Source organism: Nerophis ophidion, linkage group LG21, assembly GCF_033978795.1.
Source record: "Nerophis ophidion isolate RoL-2023_Sa linkage group LG21, RoL_Noph_v1.0, whole genome shotgun sequence".
NCBI classification, from domain to species: domain Eukaryota; kingdom Metazoa; phylum Chordata; class Actinopteri; order Syngnathiformes; family Syngnathidae; genus Nerophis; species Nerophis ophidion.
In genome coordinates, this window is record NC_084631.1 from 37,734,952 (window position 1) to 37,753,410 (window position 18,459).

The 18,459-nt window shown below is 41.6% G+C and overlaps 2 protein-coding genes across 5 annotated transcripts in view; both read left to right on the forward strand.

Moving 5' to 3' along the window:
- The window catches only part of LOC133540068 (triple functional domain protein-like), a 212,868-nt gene that overhangs the window by 92,793 nt on the left and 101,616 nt on the right, over positions 1-18,459 (forward strand). For all 4 annotated transcript variants that reach the window (XM_061882552.1, XM_061882551.1, XM_061882554.1 and 1 more), the window contains exons 5-10: positions 229-421; positions 10,543-10,647; positions 10,727-10,923; positions 13,416-13,650; positions 16,794-16,916; positions 17,044-17,235. In XM_061882552.1, the coding sequence (XP_061738536.1) occupies positions 229-421; positions 10,543-10,647; positions 10,727-10,923; positions 13,416-13,650; positions 16,794-16,916; positions 17,044-17,235 (1,045 nt within the window). The remainder of the gene's footprint in view (positions 1-228; positions 422-10,542; positions 10,648-10,726; positions 10,924-13,415; positions 13,651-16,793; positions 16,917-17,043; positions 17,236-18,459) is intronic.
- Positions 5,049-5,547, forward strand: LOC133539494 (eukaryotic translation initiation factor 1-like). The gene is given in 2 exon segments (XM_061881482.1): positions 5,049-5,229; positions 5,231-5,547. Coding segments are annotated over 2 exon segments (330 nt in total). The 5' UTR covers positions 5,049-5,161; the 3' UTR covers positions 5,493-5,547.

Below are 18,459 nucleotides of genomic sequence, written 5' to 3' on the forward strand. Positions count from 1 at the left end.
TGTGTTGATGTGTGTATTTCAACATGAGTCAGTCGTCACAGGTTTCTGCATGTGTGGGCGGCTGTGTGAGCGCGTGGGCGTGCAAGATCCATGTTTGCTGCGTAGGCTATAGAAAATGCGTCATCTCACAGGTTTTGCATTCTTTCCTCTTTTTTTTTTGATTGAACCCCCTCCCCTTCCTTCCCCACATCTGTCCCCTCTTTTCTGGATTATCTCCCATCCCTCCAGCGAGGAGGTTTGTAAACATGGCTTCACGGTCATCGTTGACATGCGCGGCTCCAAGTGGGACAGCATCAAGCCTCTGCTGAAGATCCTGCAGGAGTCCTTCCCCTCGTGCATCCACGTCGCGCTCATCATCAAACCCGACAACTTCTGGCAAAAGCAGAGGACCAATTTTGGGAGCTCCAAGTTTGAGTTTGAGGTAACTGAAATGTCACTTTTGTCCCGCCTGTTACCGTGGTAACGTACTTCCTCTTCGCAACACACGGCCGAGAAGGCTGAGTAATGTGACCGTGCATTCTTTAGTGCACAGGTGGAATCATTTTATATTGGAAATATCTATTAAGTAGGACGGTATGGCTCGGTTGGTAGAGTGGCCGTGCCAGCAACTTGAGGGTTGCAGGTTCGATTCCCGTTTCCGCCGTCCTAGTCACTGCCGTTGTGTCTTTGGCTAAGACACTTTACCCATGTGCTCCCAGTGACACCCACACTGGTTTAAATGTAACTTAGATATTGGGATTCACTATGTAAAAGCGCTTTGAGTCACTAGAGAAAAGCGCTATATAAATATAATTCACTTCACTTCACTTCAAGTACCTTACATTTTCTTACTAAAGGTAGCATTTCTTTGTCTAGTTGGAAACAATATCAGTGCTGCATGAAATTGCATACATTTTAAACTTTTATTGTATCAATATTCCAACTACCATATTTCCTTGAATTGCGCTAATTAATTTAAAACCTCTTCTCACTCCGGCGCTTACCAAAGGGATGCGGTAAAGGCAAGCATGCGCTAATTATTTCAAAACGTCTTCTCACTCCGGCGCTTACCAAAGGCATGCGGTAAATTTAGGCCTGCGCTTATAAATTTGAGTGTGATGTAAGGATACCATCATGAAAAGCACATTTAATAAAAAAACGCTATTATGGTCTTACCTTTACTTATAAATGAAGTCCATGCGCAGCTCCTTCTGATCAAAAGCATCGATAACTTGTTTATGGAAGTCTTCCTTATCTTTCTTCAGTTTTAAAAGTCTCTCTGTCTTGATGGAGATCTTCCTTTATTACCTCCTGCTTTGATTGAAAGTCCAGTTTAGAAAACTGTTTTATTTTAGATATGTAATCCTCCATGTTAAAAGTGCAAGCGAAAGAAAAATATAAACGATCGCTGCTCACTCTTGCTGCTTGTTGTCACTTCTTCTGCAGCCGAGTAGTCGCAAGAAGGATCACTAGCGCCCTCTACCACCAGGAGGCGGGAGTCATTTAATGACTCATATTTGACACACGCAGCTACGGTATATTAATAAAACATAGCTGCTTACTGTTCTTTTTAGCATGTTCAATAGCTTGGACCTTAAATCCTACTGAATAGCTCTTAATAGTCTTCCCTTTATGCGATTTCAAATTGTTGAAATCTGCCTCCTCCTTTTTGAAATGATGACAGGTGAAGTGTCACTCGTGAGATAACAAGTTTGACCCGGCGGAAATTCTAGGCATATGCTAATTATTTGGCGAAACGAGTTTGACCGGGCGGAAATTCTAGACATGCGCTAATAAAGATAATATTTAGCGAAACGAGTTTTACCCGGCGTTAATCCTGAGCCGGCGGTGATGCTAAGCATGCGCTACTTATTTTGCAAAACGAGTTTGACCCGACAGTAATTCTAGGCAGGCGCATACTATATACCCGACGGCAATTCAAGGAAATACGATAATTTATTATCATACTTTCCAAGCAATTTTTGTCAAACTGAAGATAAATACTGCAAATATATGTTAGACTTATGATTTCAAAGCTAGTTAGCCATTAAATTGTCACTGTAAAATATTTTTTAGAAATAAATACAATTTTGTGGTAAAATTTGCAGTGGTTTTTACGGGATTTTACTGCAATTTCAAATAACTACCATAAAATCTACAGTTGTTTTTACATTATATTACTGTTCAAGGAAAAATGGCGCAACATTTTTTTACAGTAAAACACTGGCAGTTTAGTTGCCAGAATGGAAAAAAAAAGTGCTACAGTTAGGGTTTGGGTTGGGGTTGGGGTTAGGGTTAGAGTTAGCGGCATAGCTCGGTTGGTAGAGTGGCCGTGCCAGCAACTTGAGGGTTGCAGGTTCGATTCCCGCTTGTGCCATCCTAGTTACTGCCGTTGTGTCCTTGGGCAAGACACTTTACCCACCTGCTCCCAGTGCCACCAACACTGGTTTAAATGTAACTTAGATATTGGGTGTCACTATGTAAAGCGCTTTGAGTCACTTGAGAAAAGCGCTATATAAATGAAATTCACTTGACTTAGCATATTAGTTCATGCTAATGACGCTCGTGAAGTTTTAAAAGCTACTGTGAATTTTACAGTGAAATTCTGGCTACTGAGCTGCCAGTTCTTTCTCTGAAAAAAACAGTGGTATTGTTTTCCAGTTACCGTAATATGTTGTTAGAAAGACGGTATATTTTACAGTAAAATTCAGGTATTTTACTATGAAATCTACAGATTTTTTTATAGTTTATGAAAAAATAATAGTGAAATGCATAGAGAACATCATATATTATTGGCTGTTACATGTGGCCCTTTGATGGCTGCGAAAAGGAGTTTGACTATGTTGTTGTGTAAAATGGTGCTGTGCAAAATTAGGATTGTTAGACCTTGGTGGAGCGTTCCAGTTGTCCTGATTTGTTGCCATAATTATGGTAATCCCCTGCTTAAAAAGGAGATCTCTTGTTGTTCATAGCCGTACTCCCAATTGTTCCCTGTTACCACACAACTATATTGATTATTTGGGTTGCATGCAAGCTTTGTCACACGGAGTAACTTCCTGCCTTCATACTGCTAGGTTGAATATACTAATAGAGCTTGGTAAGGTCAGCTATTTTTTTATTGAAAAACCGTTAAGTCATTAAATGCATTTTGCGAAAATTAAGGCCTTCAATGGCATTGGAAAGCATTACATTTGATGTCCAAAGGTATGAAAAGAAATTCATACAAATGTAGGGGACGGGGTGGTGCGGATGGCAGAGTGGCCGTGCTAGCAACCTGAGGGTTCCTGGTTCGATCCCCACCTTCTACCAACCTAGTCACGTCGGTTGTGTCCTTGAGCAAGACACTTCACCCTTGCTCCTGATGGGTGGTGGTTAGGGCCTTGCATGGCAGCTCTCGCCATTAGTGTGTGAATGTGGAAATGGTGTCAAAGCGCTTTGAGTACCTTGAAGGTAGAAAAGCACTATACAAGTATAACCTATTTTGGCGGGGACAAATTAACTTAATAACTTTTCCGTCATGGATAAATTGGTTTGTTTGTGGTTTTCAAACTGGATACAAGAGGTCACTTGAGTGCATTTATTTAACAGTGGAATTAGCGTATTTTCCGCACTATAAGGCGCACCGGATTATAAGGCGCACCTTCAATGAATGGCCTATTTTAAAACTTTGTTCATATATAACGGCGTGGCGCAGTTATAGAGTGGCCGTGCACAACCTGAGGGTCCCTGGTTCAAATCCCACCTAGTACCAATCAATCAATCAATCAATGTTTATTTATATAGCCCCAAATCACAAATGTCTCAAAGGACTGCACACATCATTACGACTACAACATCCTCGGAAGAACCCTTGTCACGTCCGTTGTGTCCTGAGCAAGACACTTCACCCTTGCGCCTGATGGGTGCTGGTTGGCGCCTTGCATGGCAGCTCCCTCCATCAGTGTGTGAATGTGTGTGTGTGAATGGGTAAATGTGGAAGTAGTGTCAAAGCGCTTTGAGTACCTTGAAGGTAGAAAAGCGCTATGCAAGTACAACCCATTTATCATTTATTTATCATTTATATAAGGCGCATAGAATAGATGCTACAGTAGAGGCTGGGGTTACGTTATGCATCCTTTAGATGGAGCTGTGCTATAGGGAATGTCAACAAAACAGTTAGATAGGTTAGTCAAACTTTATTAATAGATTACAAACCAGCGTTCTGACAACTCCGTTCACTCCCAAAATGAATAAACAGCTGTTTTATTATTTTCCCCGATTCAATAAACACGTAAAAAACAGTCTGATACTGTTACGGTAAATCAAACGTTATAGTCACACTCGAAATAACTCAACGTTGCTCAAATGATAATGTCACACAACACACAACATAAACTTCCCATCCCATCCATTTTCTACCGCTTATTCCCTTTTGGGGTAGCGGGGGGCGCTGGCGCCTATCTCAGCTACAATCGGGCGGAAGGCGGGGTACACCCTGGACAAGTCGCCACCTCATCGCAGGGCCAACACAGATAGACAGACAACACTCACATTCACACACTAGGGCCAATTTAGTGTTGCCAATCAACCTATCCCCAGGTGCATGTCTTTGGAAGTGGGAGGAAGCCGGAGTACCCGGAGGGAACCCACGCATTCACGGGGAGAACATGCAAACTCCACACAGAAAGATCCCGAGCCCGGGATTGAACCCAGGACTGCAGGACCTTCGTATTGTGAGGCAGACGCACTAACCCCTCTGCCACCGTGAAGCCCTCAACATAAACTTGTAAAGCTCAATTTATTAAGTTATTCCTCATCCACGAATCCCTCAAATTCTTCTTCTTTAGTGTCCGAATTAAACAGTTGGGCGAAGTCGTCATTAAAGGAGTCAGTGTCGCTGCTGTTAATGTTAAATTCTCTCGCTGCTGCTCTTTCCCGTGTTCTACTGTGTGACTGATCGCCTTGAGTTTAAACTCTGTGTTGTAAGCGTGTCTCTTAATAAGAGTCATTTTGTGGGGTCTTTACATAAACACACAAAAACGGCACTCCTCCCGCAATCATATATCCCAGCATGCACCGCACGCTTCTTCTCCTACGAGGGAAAAGGAAGTCAACCCCAAACTCTAGCACAAAGAAGTCTGAGTTAGCCGACGAATAGCTCGCTAACCAAGTTACTATCCGAAAAGAAAGCAAATCTTATCGTATGTCCGCTATTCAGAACCTCCAAACTTTTGACCCCTTTGCTGATGCAACTAAGGGTGATGACCGCATCAGAGGACTCCATCCACATAAGAATTCAACAGCGGAACGGCAGAAAGACCCTCACAACTGTCCAGGGCATCGCCGCAGACTATGATAAGAAAAAGCTAGTCAAAGCCTTCAAAAAGAAGTTTGCCTGCAATGTGACAGTGATCGAGCACCCAGAGTATGGTGAAGTGATCCAACTGCAGGGAGACCAGCGCAAGAATATCTGCCAGTTCCTTGTTGAGATTGACTTGGCAAAGGAAGAGCAGCTCAAAGTCCACGGCTTCTAGAGACGAGCGGCAGCCCCTGCACCTGGAAGACTTTCTTCTTCTACGGGGGAAAAGGAAGTTGGCGGCTGCTTACCGTAGTTGCGAGACCTGTTGTGGCTCATTATGTAAGGCGCGCCGGATTATAAGGCGCACTGTCAGCTTTTGAGAAAATTTGAGGTTTTTAGGTGCGCCTTATAGTGCGGAAAATACGGTACATGAACAGAGTAAGCCTCTTGTCAGCCATCCGCAATCTTTGTTTTGGTATAAGCAGGCGGGACCTCCTTGCAATTCTCTTCCTGTATGTAGTAGTTGTAGTGACACACTTTAATGTTGGAACTGGAACTAATCATTCACGCACTTTTAATGTGCACATTGCTTCAAAGCCGTAGGAGAAGACAATCGCGAAGTTGGGATGTGTGATGCTAACTTTATTTCAACAGCAATATGACGCACACAATTTGAGCCATCAGAACATAATAGTAAACATGTCTCTATACATTCAGAATATATTCATAGAAAAAAAAGTTCTCTATAATTTTCAAACAGTAAGGAAGAAACAAAACTACCATAAGGAAAGAATAAACAAAAGAAACAAGCAAATTGAAAAAACAAACAAAAGCATCATACTTATTGTTTTACTTTACCGGTAGTTTGTCCTTTTGATAGAAATGGTCTTTACAAAGTCTCTTTCAGGATGTGGGACCTTGATCTTTTTGTTTTCTTAGGCATCGTTAGCGAACGCTGATTAATGGTGAACCCATAGAGGTGATCTGCATTGTGTGCAAAAAGACCTCGAAACTTTGCTCAATGGGCAATGCGGTGAAATCCCACATGCTATCAGCTAATCACAAGTCGGCGATTAAAGTGAAGTGAAGTGAATTATATTTATATAGCGCTTTTTCTCTAGTGACTCAAAGCGCTTTACATAGTGAAACCCAATATCTAAGTTACATTCAAACCAGTGTGGGTGGCACTGGGAGCAGGTGGGTAAAGTGTCTTGCCCAAGGACACAACGGCAGTGACTAGGATGGCGGAAGCGGGAATCGAACCTGCAACCCTCACGGCCACTCTACCAACCGAGCTAAACCGCCCCAGGCAGGCAACAGTTAACAATGTCAAATATCTTTGGCGTGACCAACAAAGCAACTACAAAATAAATAAAAATATTGAATTTTCTGGACCTACTCAATTTTAGGAGGGGAAATATTTTTCCCGTATTAGCTTCACCGGGCTTTAAGCCACAGATATACATGTATATATGAATAAGTTATTTACACAGAAATATGGTGTAAATGTTTTTTTTTAATTCTTTGATTATTTACAAAAGGTGCCTGTAACACAGCAGTAAAACGGCTGATAAAACAAAAGCGAAGTCTTTGTCATGGACCCACTAGCTGCGGAAACTAGCTCTCCAATCAGCTAAACCGACTCAATAACTCCACGGTGACGTTTTGATGAATTTACTGAGGAATTTGTGAAACACCCAAAGAATGCCATCGTAAGTTAATAACATTGACACTCGTAATTGAGTTAGCATTTTTAGTTCATGCTAATGACGCTAGCTTGATTAAATTACGATAGCATTTACTAATATGCATGAAAACACTCCTGCATGTATCACACAAGGGACGCTTTAGTAAGTATAAACAGTTTGAAATATACTGTAAAATTGCTAGGAGGGATGAATGGAGAAAATATACAAGTAGGAACGCTATGGACTGCTTTAATCCTTAAATTAGCAGCACCGTTTTTTAAGCCGCAAAATTCAAAACGTAAAATAAAATTAGCGGCATGTATTTATTTTTGAAATATGCAATCTTGTGAGGCAATTCTAATTCACTAGAGAGTTACAGCTAATGTACACTTTTTAACTATTCAACATTGTCAGATGCTTACAGTTTTGTCTATACGGACAATTGTAAGCTTTTGACCTACGTTTATATAAGAACTATCTGCAGTACGACATAGGGATTGAAATGATTCCAAGTGGCATTAAAAAGGCATTGAAAAGCATGAAGTTAGACCAACAACATGTTTCTTCCCCTCACCCTGTGCAGTGTGTATGACTGTGTTGCTCAGCCTCCACCCTGTGCAGTGTGTATGACTGTGTTGCTCAGCCTCCACCCTGTGCAGTGTGTATTGACTGTGTTGCTCAGCCTCCACCCTGTGCAGTGTGTATGACTGTGTTGCTCAGCCTCCACCCTGTGCAGTGTGTATGACTGTGTTGCTCAGCCTCCACCCTGTGCAGTGTGTATGACTGTGTTGCTCAGCCTCCACCCTGTGCAGTGTGTATGACTGTGTTGCTCAGCCTCCACCCTGTGCAGTGTGTATGACTGTGTTGCTCAGCCTCCACCCTGTGCAGTGTGTGTGACTGTGTTGCTCAGCCTCCACCCTGTGCAGTGTGTATGACTGTGTTGCTCGGCCTCCACCCTGTGCAGTGTGTATGACTGTGTTGCTCACCCTCCACCCTGTTCAGTGTGTATGACTGTGTTGCTCGGCCTCCACCCTGTGCAGTGTGTATGACTGTGTTGCTCAGCCTCCACCCTGTGCGGTGTGTGACTGTGTTGCTCAGCCTCCACCCTGTGCGGTGTGTGACTGTGTTGCTCAGCCTCCACCCTGTGCGGTGTGTATGACTGTGTTGCTCAGCCTTCACCCTGTGCAGTGTGTATGACTGTGTTGCTCAGCCTCCACCCTGTGCAGTGTGTGTGACTGTGTTGCTCAGCCTCCACCCTGTGCAGTGTGTATGACTGTGTTGCTCGGCCTCCACCCTGTGCAGTGTGTATGATTGTGTTGCTCGGCCTCCAGCGAGCTTTTTCTCTGGCCATGTGTGTGGGGGTGTTGTGCGGAGGACGCTGTGCACGAAATGATGCTCTGCCGCTCAACAAATGTGATATTGTCAGATGCCATTGTTGTTTTGTGTTTGTGGAGGGTATAACAATGTGATCGGAGGACGAGCAAATGTGTGCACTACTCAGTCCCTCCAGGATTTTGCAATGTCCCCTCAAATTAAGCGGGGCCTAAAAATGTTCCATTGGCCTCAACTTCCCTCCACATTTTTGCCAATTGCATTAATCTCTAATTAAAACTTGTTTTGTTTTTGTGTGTAGACTCAGCTGGTACAACGTTATGTCTTTTTTACTTTATTGCTCAAACGGCACAGTGCGTAGCTTACACCCACTTCCTGTTCTTCTCTTTGGCGCTGAGCCCTCTGGGTAATGTAGTATATAAACTGGGGCGGCATAGCTCGGTTGGTAGAGTGGCCGTGTCAGCAACTTGAGGGTTGCAGGTTCGATTCCCGCTTGTGCCATCCTAGTTAGTGCTGTTGTGTCCTTGGGCAAGACACTTTACCCACCTGCTCCCAGTGCCACCCACACTGGTTTAAATGTAACTTAGATATTGGGTGTCACTATGTAAAGCGCTTTGAGTCACTTGAGAAAAGCGCTATATAAATATAATTCACTTCACTAAACTAGGGCTCTGAAATGATTATTTTAATTACAAAAATCACATTTGGGAATTTGGATTAATCATCATTAATCACAGGTGATTACTGGCTTTGATAATTCAAACGTGTTTCAGAAAATGCAATTGTATTGTCAGAATGTCATCCAGGGATGTTTTTGAACATTTTACGTCATTCATTTGCACAAAAACTTGGTAGCTTTTTTTAAACGTTCTATTAGGCTTTATTTTGGAGTGAAATTTGGCAGTCGGAGTCTCGTATGTAATGATCTGATCACTGACCGCACAGCGGTTAAGATAAACAAGCTTCCATCCATCCATCCATCCATCCATTTTCTACCGCTTATTCCCTTTGGGGTCGCAGCTTGTCCAGTCAAAATGAATTGCATGATTAATCTAAGTCTGTTCACGATTAATGCGATCATTTTATGTGATTAATCACGTGAGTTAGCTCGTTAATTTTATTAGCCCCTATGTCAACACTTACTTCCTAGTTCACATGTATTCATATATTTATTTTGAAGCTATTTTTTTCTTATTTGCAATGCTGACCCAGCAAAAAGGCAGCATGTACATTAGTTGTTGAAGTTAAAGTTAAAGGACCAATGATTGTCACACAAGTCTGGGTTTCCCTGCTTAGGCTGTTGCCCCCGCGACCCGACCTCGGATAAGTGGAAGAGGATGGATGGATGTGTGGTGAAATTTTTCCTTTGCATTTGACCCATCCCCTTGTTCACCCCCTGGGAGGTGAGGGGAGCAGTGGGCAGCAGCAGTGCCGAGTCCGGGAATCATTTTTGGTGATTTAACCCCTAATTCCAACCCTTGATGCTGAGTGACAAGCAGGGAGGTAATAGCTCCCATTTTTATATTTTTTGGTATGACTCGTGGTGATAACCTTACATTTTCTGTCATTAAAAAAGAAAAATGAGCACTATAGATAGCTCTCAACTGTTCCCAAATGCTTTTTAAGTGCAGGGTTAAATGAATGTTTAAGTTGGACAAAACACTTCAAGTGTAAAACTTGTGGATGACAAAGCATAAAGTGGACAATAGGGAAGCATTTGGTGGTCTGTCTTCCTATAATCATAATAATTATTATTATCATCATTATTTAAAACTGTACAGCTATATTACGATAAGATCTGAGTATGTTCTTTTACTGCCATTTAGTGTCTACTTTCACGTCTGTGTGCTGTAAAGGAGTAAAACATCAATATTTTCCAATTTTTGGAGAAATCTTGTCCTTTTTTAGGTTAAGGTTACAGAGAACATCCAAAACAAGAAAAACAAATTCATAAAATTTCACGTTGATTCAACGTTATTGAGGAAAAGAAAGCCTGAAAAACTTTCTGAAATAGCTGCGGTGAATACAGCAGGCATTTTAGGCCGTTACAAGAAATCCTGGAGGGACTGATTATTAAACGCTGCAGAGATTAGTGGAGAAGCTCGCCTATTTGGCCCTATTAAGATCTCATGTTGGTGGTTTTAGGAAAGGAAAGAATGAGCTTGAGTGCACTAATTAAAAACTTCTCAACAGAGAGGATTACAAGAAGCAATTTACACTCATTTGAGTGAAAGTGTTGTAAATCCACATGCCTTTTCCCTCCAGACCACCATGGTGTCATTAGAAGGCCTGACCAAAGTGGTGGACCCCTCCCAGCTGACTGCTGACTTTGACGGCAGCCTGGACTACAACCACGAAGAGTGGATAGAAGTGAGATGAACCGCTTGATTCAAACCCTCCAGTGACTTTTCCAGAAGGTTTTTTGCTAACATCCTTCTTTTACCTCCAGGTCCGAGTGGCCTTCGAGGAGTTCTCCGGTCACGCCACGCAAATGCTGGCCCGACTCGAGGAGATGCAGGAAACAGTTTCACGCAAAGACTTCCCCCAAGACTTAGAAGGAGCCCGGAGAATGATAGAAGAACACGCCACGTTGAAGAAGAAGGTCATCAAAGCGCCAATAGAGGAGCTGGACACTGAGGGACAGAGGTAAACACGCAATGTCAGACAGGGAGGTTACATTGTGGTTGTTTACAATGTCAACCATGCATTTCTAGTTCATACAATATTTCTTTGTGTAAGCCAGGGCTAATATATATATATATATATATATATATACAGTATATATATATATATATATATATATATATATATATATATATATATATATATGGCCGCCTGCCTTGACTCATTGACTCACACATGAACTTGAAGTGCCATCCCATTCCTAACCCGTAGGGTTCAACATGATGTGAATCCACCGTTTGCAGCTATTACAGCTTCAACTCTTCTGGGAAGGCTGTCCACAAGGTTGCGGAGTATGTTTATAGGAATTTTCCACCAGTCTTCCAAAAGTGCATTGGTGAGGTCACACACTGATGTTGTTGGAGAAGGCCTGGCTTTCAGTCTCCGTTCTAATTCAGGTCAGGACTCTGAGCAGGCCAGTCAAGTTCATCCACACCAGACTCTGTCATCCATGTCTTTATGGACCTTGCTTTGTGCACTGGTGCACAGTCATGTTGGAAGAGGAAGGGGCCCGCTCCAAACTGTCCCCACATGGAATTGTCCAAAATATTTTGGTACCCTGGACCATTCAAAGTTCCTTTCACTGGAACTAATGGGCCAAGCCCAACACCTGAAAAACCACCCCACCCCATAATTCCTCCTCCACTAAATTTCACATTTGGCACAGTGCAGTCCGAAATGTAGCGTTCTCCTGGCAAGCTCTAAACCCAGACTGGTCAATCAGATTGCCAGATGGAAAAGTGTGATTCATCACTCTGGAGAAGGCCTCTCCAATGCTCTAGAGTCCAGTGGTGCATGCTTTACACCACTGCATCCCACGCTTTGCATCAGACTTGGTGATGTATGGCTTAGATGCAGCTGCACGGCCATGGAAACCCAGTCCATGAAGCTCTCTACGTACTGTACCTGGGCTAACTGGAAGGTGACATTAAGTTTGTAGCTCTGTAGCAACTGACTCTGTAGAAAGTCTTTACACTATGCTGACCTCTCTGTCAGTTTACGTGGCCCACCGCTTGGTAGCTGAGTTGCTGTTGTTCCCAAACTCTTCACTTTTCTTCTAATAGAGCCCACAGTTGACTTTGAAATATTTAGGAGCGAGGATATTTTAGGACTGGATTTGTTGCACAGGTGGCATCCTATGACAGTTCCATGCTGGAAATCACTGAGAGCGGCCCATTCTTTCACAAATGTTTGTAGAAGCAGTCTCCGTGCTTAAGTGCTTGATGTGATACACCTGTGGCCGTGCCAGGTGTTTAGGACACCTGATTCTCATAATTTTGATAGATGTCCAAATACTTTTGGCAATACAGTGTGTGTGTGTGTGTGTGTGTGTGTATGTATATATATATATATATATATATATATATGTGTGTGTGTGTGTGTGTGTATGTATATATATATATATATATATATATATATATATGTGTGTGTGTGTGTATATATATATATATGTGTGTATATATATATATATATGTGTGTGTGTGTATATATGTGTGTATATATATATATATATGTGTGTGTATATTTGTATATATATATATATATATATATATATATGTGTGTGTGTATTTGTATATACACATATGTATATGTATATATACACACACATATATATATATATATATGTATGTATATACAAATATACACACACACATATATATATATATATATATATATATATATATATATATATATATACACATATATACACATATATACACATATATACACATATATGTATATATACACATATATATATATATATACACATATATACACATATATATGTATATATACACACATATATATATACACACACATATATATATATATATATATATATATACACACACATATATATATATATATATATATATATATGTTTATGTTTATATAACTTATATAAGAAATTGGAGCGGATGTTCTGGAAAGACATGCACCTTTCTGGAATTCATGCAATGCCTGCATGTGTGCACCAAGGAACATAGAAATGTAGTTGTGCATCCCTTGTGAAGGAATTTTTCTCGGGATTGCAATCTTCAGCCATAGGGAAACATGCTCTCCCAACCCCATCAATCCAATCCCATGAAGGGTATTGGGACATGTCTACTGTCTAAACAACAGGAGCGCTCTGCTGTTTTTAAGGACCTATCGCAAAAAAGCTAGTCAGAGATCATCTACTGTAAATGACAGTGCTGTAGTGCCAGACTCAGGTGTCATTCTTGGCTTGGATTGGGCCTGCGAACCACCAGTTGAATAGTCTTGGTGGTGTAAGTTAACTATTCCACTCTTGAATTGGGTGAAAATGTGTCACATCGTGCAAATAATGTAATGATTATTTAACATTGAAGATGTCTGTGTTACATGTACAGTATGCTCATGTCTTTCAAAGCATTTTGAACACAACCCACCGGTGTCACGCCACAAATGTTATTCAAAACTTCATCCCCACCTAGGTTACTGCAGAGGATCCAGAGCAGCGCCGGCGACTCCTCCAACCGCAACGGCAGCAGTAGCGGCGGCGGCAGCACGAGCAACAACGCCGACACTCAGGGCCTGGTGCCGCGCATCACCCAGCTGCTGGACAAGCTGCACTCCACACGCCAGCACCTGCACCAGGCCTGGCACGTCCGCAAGCTCCAGCTGGACCAGTGCTTCCAGCTCCGCCTCTTCGAGCAGGACGCCGAGAAGGTGGGTGACCATTGGGAGTCCGGGAAGGGGCGGGAGTTTCGCTTGGTGAGGGCGGTGATGCGGCGCTAATTTGTGACAACAGTGGCTGATCACTGCGGGGCATACAATATAAACACAACCTAATTATGGTCATCAAGCATTGATTTGTGCAGCTCGTCAATCCACTCTGGCAAATCTCACCCAGCGTATATTTCTCATTTCTAAACCAACCTAATTCAAGTCACAATCCCCTCAATTGGAATTTTTTCGGCAGTACCTCCTGAAGAAAAAAATACTACTTTTGAGTTTGATTTGAAGCTGAATCTCAGTAAAACTAAAATAATGCTATTCGCTAACAGTAGAAGGGAAAGTCAAACACAAATAGACAAAGTAGACATTGACTGGGTGAAAAATCATCATTTGGGGGGGGTAATAATATGTGAGAAAATGAGCTGGAAATCTCACATGAAACACATGCAACAAAGTGGCAAGAAATATTCCTATAACGAATAAAGCAAAATATGTTCTGGACCAAAAATCACTTCATATTGTCCACTACATATCTGGGTAATTGTGCTGAAATATGGGAAACGACTACAAAAGTACACCTCATTCACAATCTGTGTTACACAAAAGGTCAGTTAGAATAATACATCATGTTGGATATAAAGAACACACAAACCTTTGATTGAATAAATCAAAAACTATTTTGTGCATTTGCAAACAGCTAAAAGTATGCACAAAGCAAACTATAACCTGCTACCCAAGAATGTACAACAATCCTAAACAAAATTAAAGCTGCAAGCAGCGATGGACGGGACCGACTTTTGCTGGTGTTTCCTGCCTTTACCCATTCAACATATCTTTACCTGCAAAATTACCTACCTTCCCTGCATTCTGGGGTCACACTGGTGCTTCTTTCTTTCACCCATACACGCTGGTGCTTCCTGCCATCACCCAGACAACATATTTTTACCTGCACATTACCTACCTTCCCTGTATCCTGGTGTCAAACTGGTGCCTCCTTCCTTCACCCAGTCAACATATCTTTACCCGCACTATACCTACCTTCTCTGCACTGTATGGTCACGCTGGTGCTTCCTGCTTTCATGCGGCCATCTTGAGGTGGCAGCAGCGCAGCAGCATCAGCTCTTAAAATCAAAACCGGAGCAGTTTGAAAAACTCTTTCATCAACTTTTAATCAGAAGGGTTCAATCTCTTTGCTGTGCTAGTTTGAAGCCGACAAAGCGCTCAGAGGAGATAATGTTTGAAAAAAGGTGACAGGTTTTTACAAAACTTGTTTTGAAGGGGTAATTGCCAACTTCCTGTTGATTTTTGCTGAAGGATGTCAATGAAAGAAATGTAGGTCTAAGTGAGACCTACATAGAGGTTTTTGTTTCATGTCTCTACGACATTCCTAACGGAAGTTACAAGCAGTATTGTCTGTTTTTTCTTCCTAAGAGCAGTTTTGTCTGTGTTTTATTCCTAGGAGGCGCTAGAGCGCAATTTTGAGTTTTGGGGTTTGTTTTTTTATTAGATCGCAATTTTCACCAGTCCTGACGTGTGTGTCCAGTTTGGTGAGTTTTGAAGCATTCTAAGGGGGTCAAATTAGAGCTCAAAGAGGCAAAAATTACATTTTTTAGGAAACTTTTGTTTTGAAGGGGTTTTTGCCAACTTCCTGTTGATTTTTGCTAAAGGATGTCCGAGTATGAAATCCTGGTCTCAGTCATACCTACATAGAGGTTTTTGTTTCATGTCTTTACGACATTCCTAACGGAAGTTACGAGCAGTTTTGTCTGTGTTTTTTCCAAGGGTGCGCTAGAGTGCAAGTTTGAGTTTTGGGTTGTTGTTTTTTTATTAGATGGCAATTTTTGCCGGTCTTGATGTGTGTGTCAAATGTGGTGAGTTTTGAAGCATGTTAAGGGGGTCAAATTACAGCTCAAAGATGCGGTGGAATAATAGAACCTTAGAAATATAATAGGGTCCTCTTTTCCAAAGGGACATTCGATCCCTAATAAGTATAATCTTAGAGAAAACCCTAACTTAAAACATGTTTGCACATACAACACTTAAAACCTTTAACATATCAGTATGTGTATTTAAATTATGCAATGGATTAAGCAAAAAAAACAACAACCCGTTTACTGATATGATCCGCTTTTAGAGGCTATTCAAAGTAAAAGTGTTTACAAGAAAGAAAAATTGTGACAAATCTATTGAACGTATTGAAAACAAGATATTATTATTGTTCTCCTATTAAGTGAAACTTACCGGTCTTGTTACCAGAACCGTCATATTGAGAAATGTTTTATATAAAATATGTTAGAAATTGAGAACTACAATTGCATATGTGTTAGTTAGTAATTGCTATGAAGTGAGAAAGGGGACGGATTCAATTCCTACTCCTTTTCAGGCTTGTTGTCTTGAGAAATGTATCATACTGGAACTGTATGTGTGTTCAAAATAATCTTCTACCAACCAGCCAAGTTTTTTATAAGACAAAACTTCACATTGCTAGTAAGTATAGCTAATAATAATGTTAGTTAATGATTTAAATATCAATTTTAAACCTTAAATATGTCCTATTTAAAAAATTTTAGCAAGTCAATTTTTAATTAGCAGATTTTTTTTGCTCATCCATCCATCCATTTTCTACCGCTTGTCCCTCTCGGGGCCGCGGGGGGGACCTCATGGCAGGGCCAACACAGACAGCCCTCACATTCATTCACACACTTGGGCCCATTTAGTGTTGCCAATCAACTTATGTCGAGGTTAATAAAATAACTTGTATTCATTTTCTAAGAGGGACATTTTTTTTGTGTGTATTTTATTTTGGCTGTCAAACTTTGTTCCCCGGCACATTGCTTTTGCACTTCAGTTGCTCCCGATACGACGGCACGAGGCAACATTTGGGAGTGCGGGGAATAAAATAGCAGGTTGCAGAAACACAGAAGTCTGCAGTAGCAGGAGCTTGTTGCTAGGACACCACCGGCCACCAGTTGTTCTCTGGAAGAGCGCAAAAGGCTACACTTAATGGATTCATTTCTCTGCATGCTGACCTGGAAAGATGACAGCTCTGCACACTGCAGCACTTTGCATGAAACACACCTGCAACGCTTGGTTTTATCACAATGTTGCTGCAGCCCTGTGTTTTTTGTCCTCAGATGTTTGAATGGATCCTGCACAACAAGGGCTTGTTCCTGGCCGGCTATACGGAGATCGGCAACAACCACCCGCACGCCGCCGAGCTGCAAACCCAGCACAACCACTTTGCCATGAACTGCATGGTAAGACGCGCATGCACGCAATCCAACACAGCCCACACTCGCCATTATATAACTAGGAACCCTCGAGAGATTCTCTCCACACAAGGAATTAAACCTCAAGCTATTAAAGTTGGCTTTCACCTCACAGAATGTCTACGTGAACATCAACCGCATCATGTCGGTGGGCAACCGGCTTCTGGAGTCGGGCCACTACGCCTCCCATCAGATCAAGCAGATCTCAGGCCAGCTGGAGCAGGAGTGGAAGGCCTTCGCCGCGGCGCTGGACGAACGCAGCACGCTGTTGGAGATGTCGGCCAGCTTCCACCAGAAGTGTGACCAGGTTGGTGGCGGGCAGATGATATGTACTGTAGAACCCAGGCAGGAATTTCTGTCTTTATTTTTTACACTGAATTTTTTCACATGATATTATGCTGACAATTTACCGTATTTTCCGCACTATAAGGCGCACCTAAAAACCTCAAATTTTCTCAAAAGCTGAAGTGTGACCAGGTTGGTGGCGGGCAGATGATATGTACTGTAAAACCCAGGCAGGAATTTCTGTCTTTATTTTTTACACTGAATTTTTTCACATATTTTATGCTGACAATTTACCGTATTTTCCGCACTATAAGGCGCACCTAAAAACCTCAAATTTTCTCAAAAGCTGACAGTGCGCCTTATAATCCGGAACGCCTTATATATGGACCAATATTGAGCCACAATAAGCGGTAGAACATGGATGGATGGATGGAGGTCTCGCGACTACAGTAAGCAGCCACCAACTTAATTTTCCCCCGTAGAAGAAGAAGTGCGCTTCTTCTTCCACAGTATGCAGCCCCCAACTTCCTTTTCCCTCGTAGAAGAAGTGCGTGGTGCACACTGCAAAAAGTCAGTGTTCAAAAACAAGAAAAAAAAAATACAAAAATGAGGGGTATTTTACTTGAACTAAGCAAAATTATCTGCCAATAGAACAAGAAAATTTGGCTTGTCAAGACTTTCCAAAACAAGTAAAATTAGCTAACTTCAATGAACCCAAAAATACCTCAAAATAAGTATATTCTCACTAATAACAAGTGTACTACTATACGAGTACGTATTTTCTATTGTTTCATTGAAAAAAAAAAAACAACAAAGTCTATTTGGCTGTCATCTGTTTTAATATGAGAAACAATTGTGTCAAAGTCATGATTTTGTTTTTCATTCTTGAAATAAGAAATTCTTACTTTAAAAAGTAGTTTTATACTTGTGAGTGTTGATGACACAGCTTTGCAAGATCTGATATTCTCATTTCAACCATGTTTTACTCAATATAGGCCATCAAATCTCAGCTTCAAGCTGTAATATCTTCCTGAGATCATTTAGGACCTAAACACTTAAAACAAGTAAAACATTACTAACATAAAATCTTACGTATGGCCGCGAAAGTCCCGGGGAGAGGGGATGAAAGTTGGAAAAGTCAGCAAAAGTCCCAAAAATGTTCAAAATACTACACAGGTTCGAGTCCCACAAGTTCCGCCGTTGGCCGGGATGCCCAAAATGTCCAAAACACGCCCAGCAAAGTCCC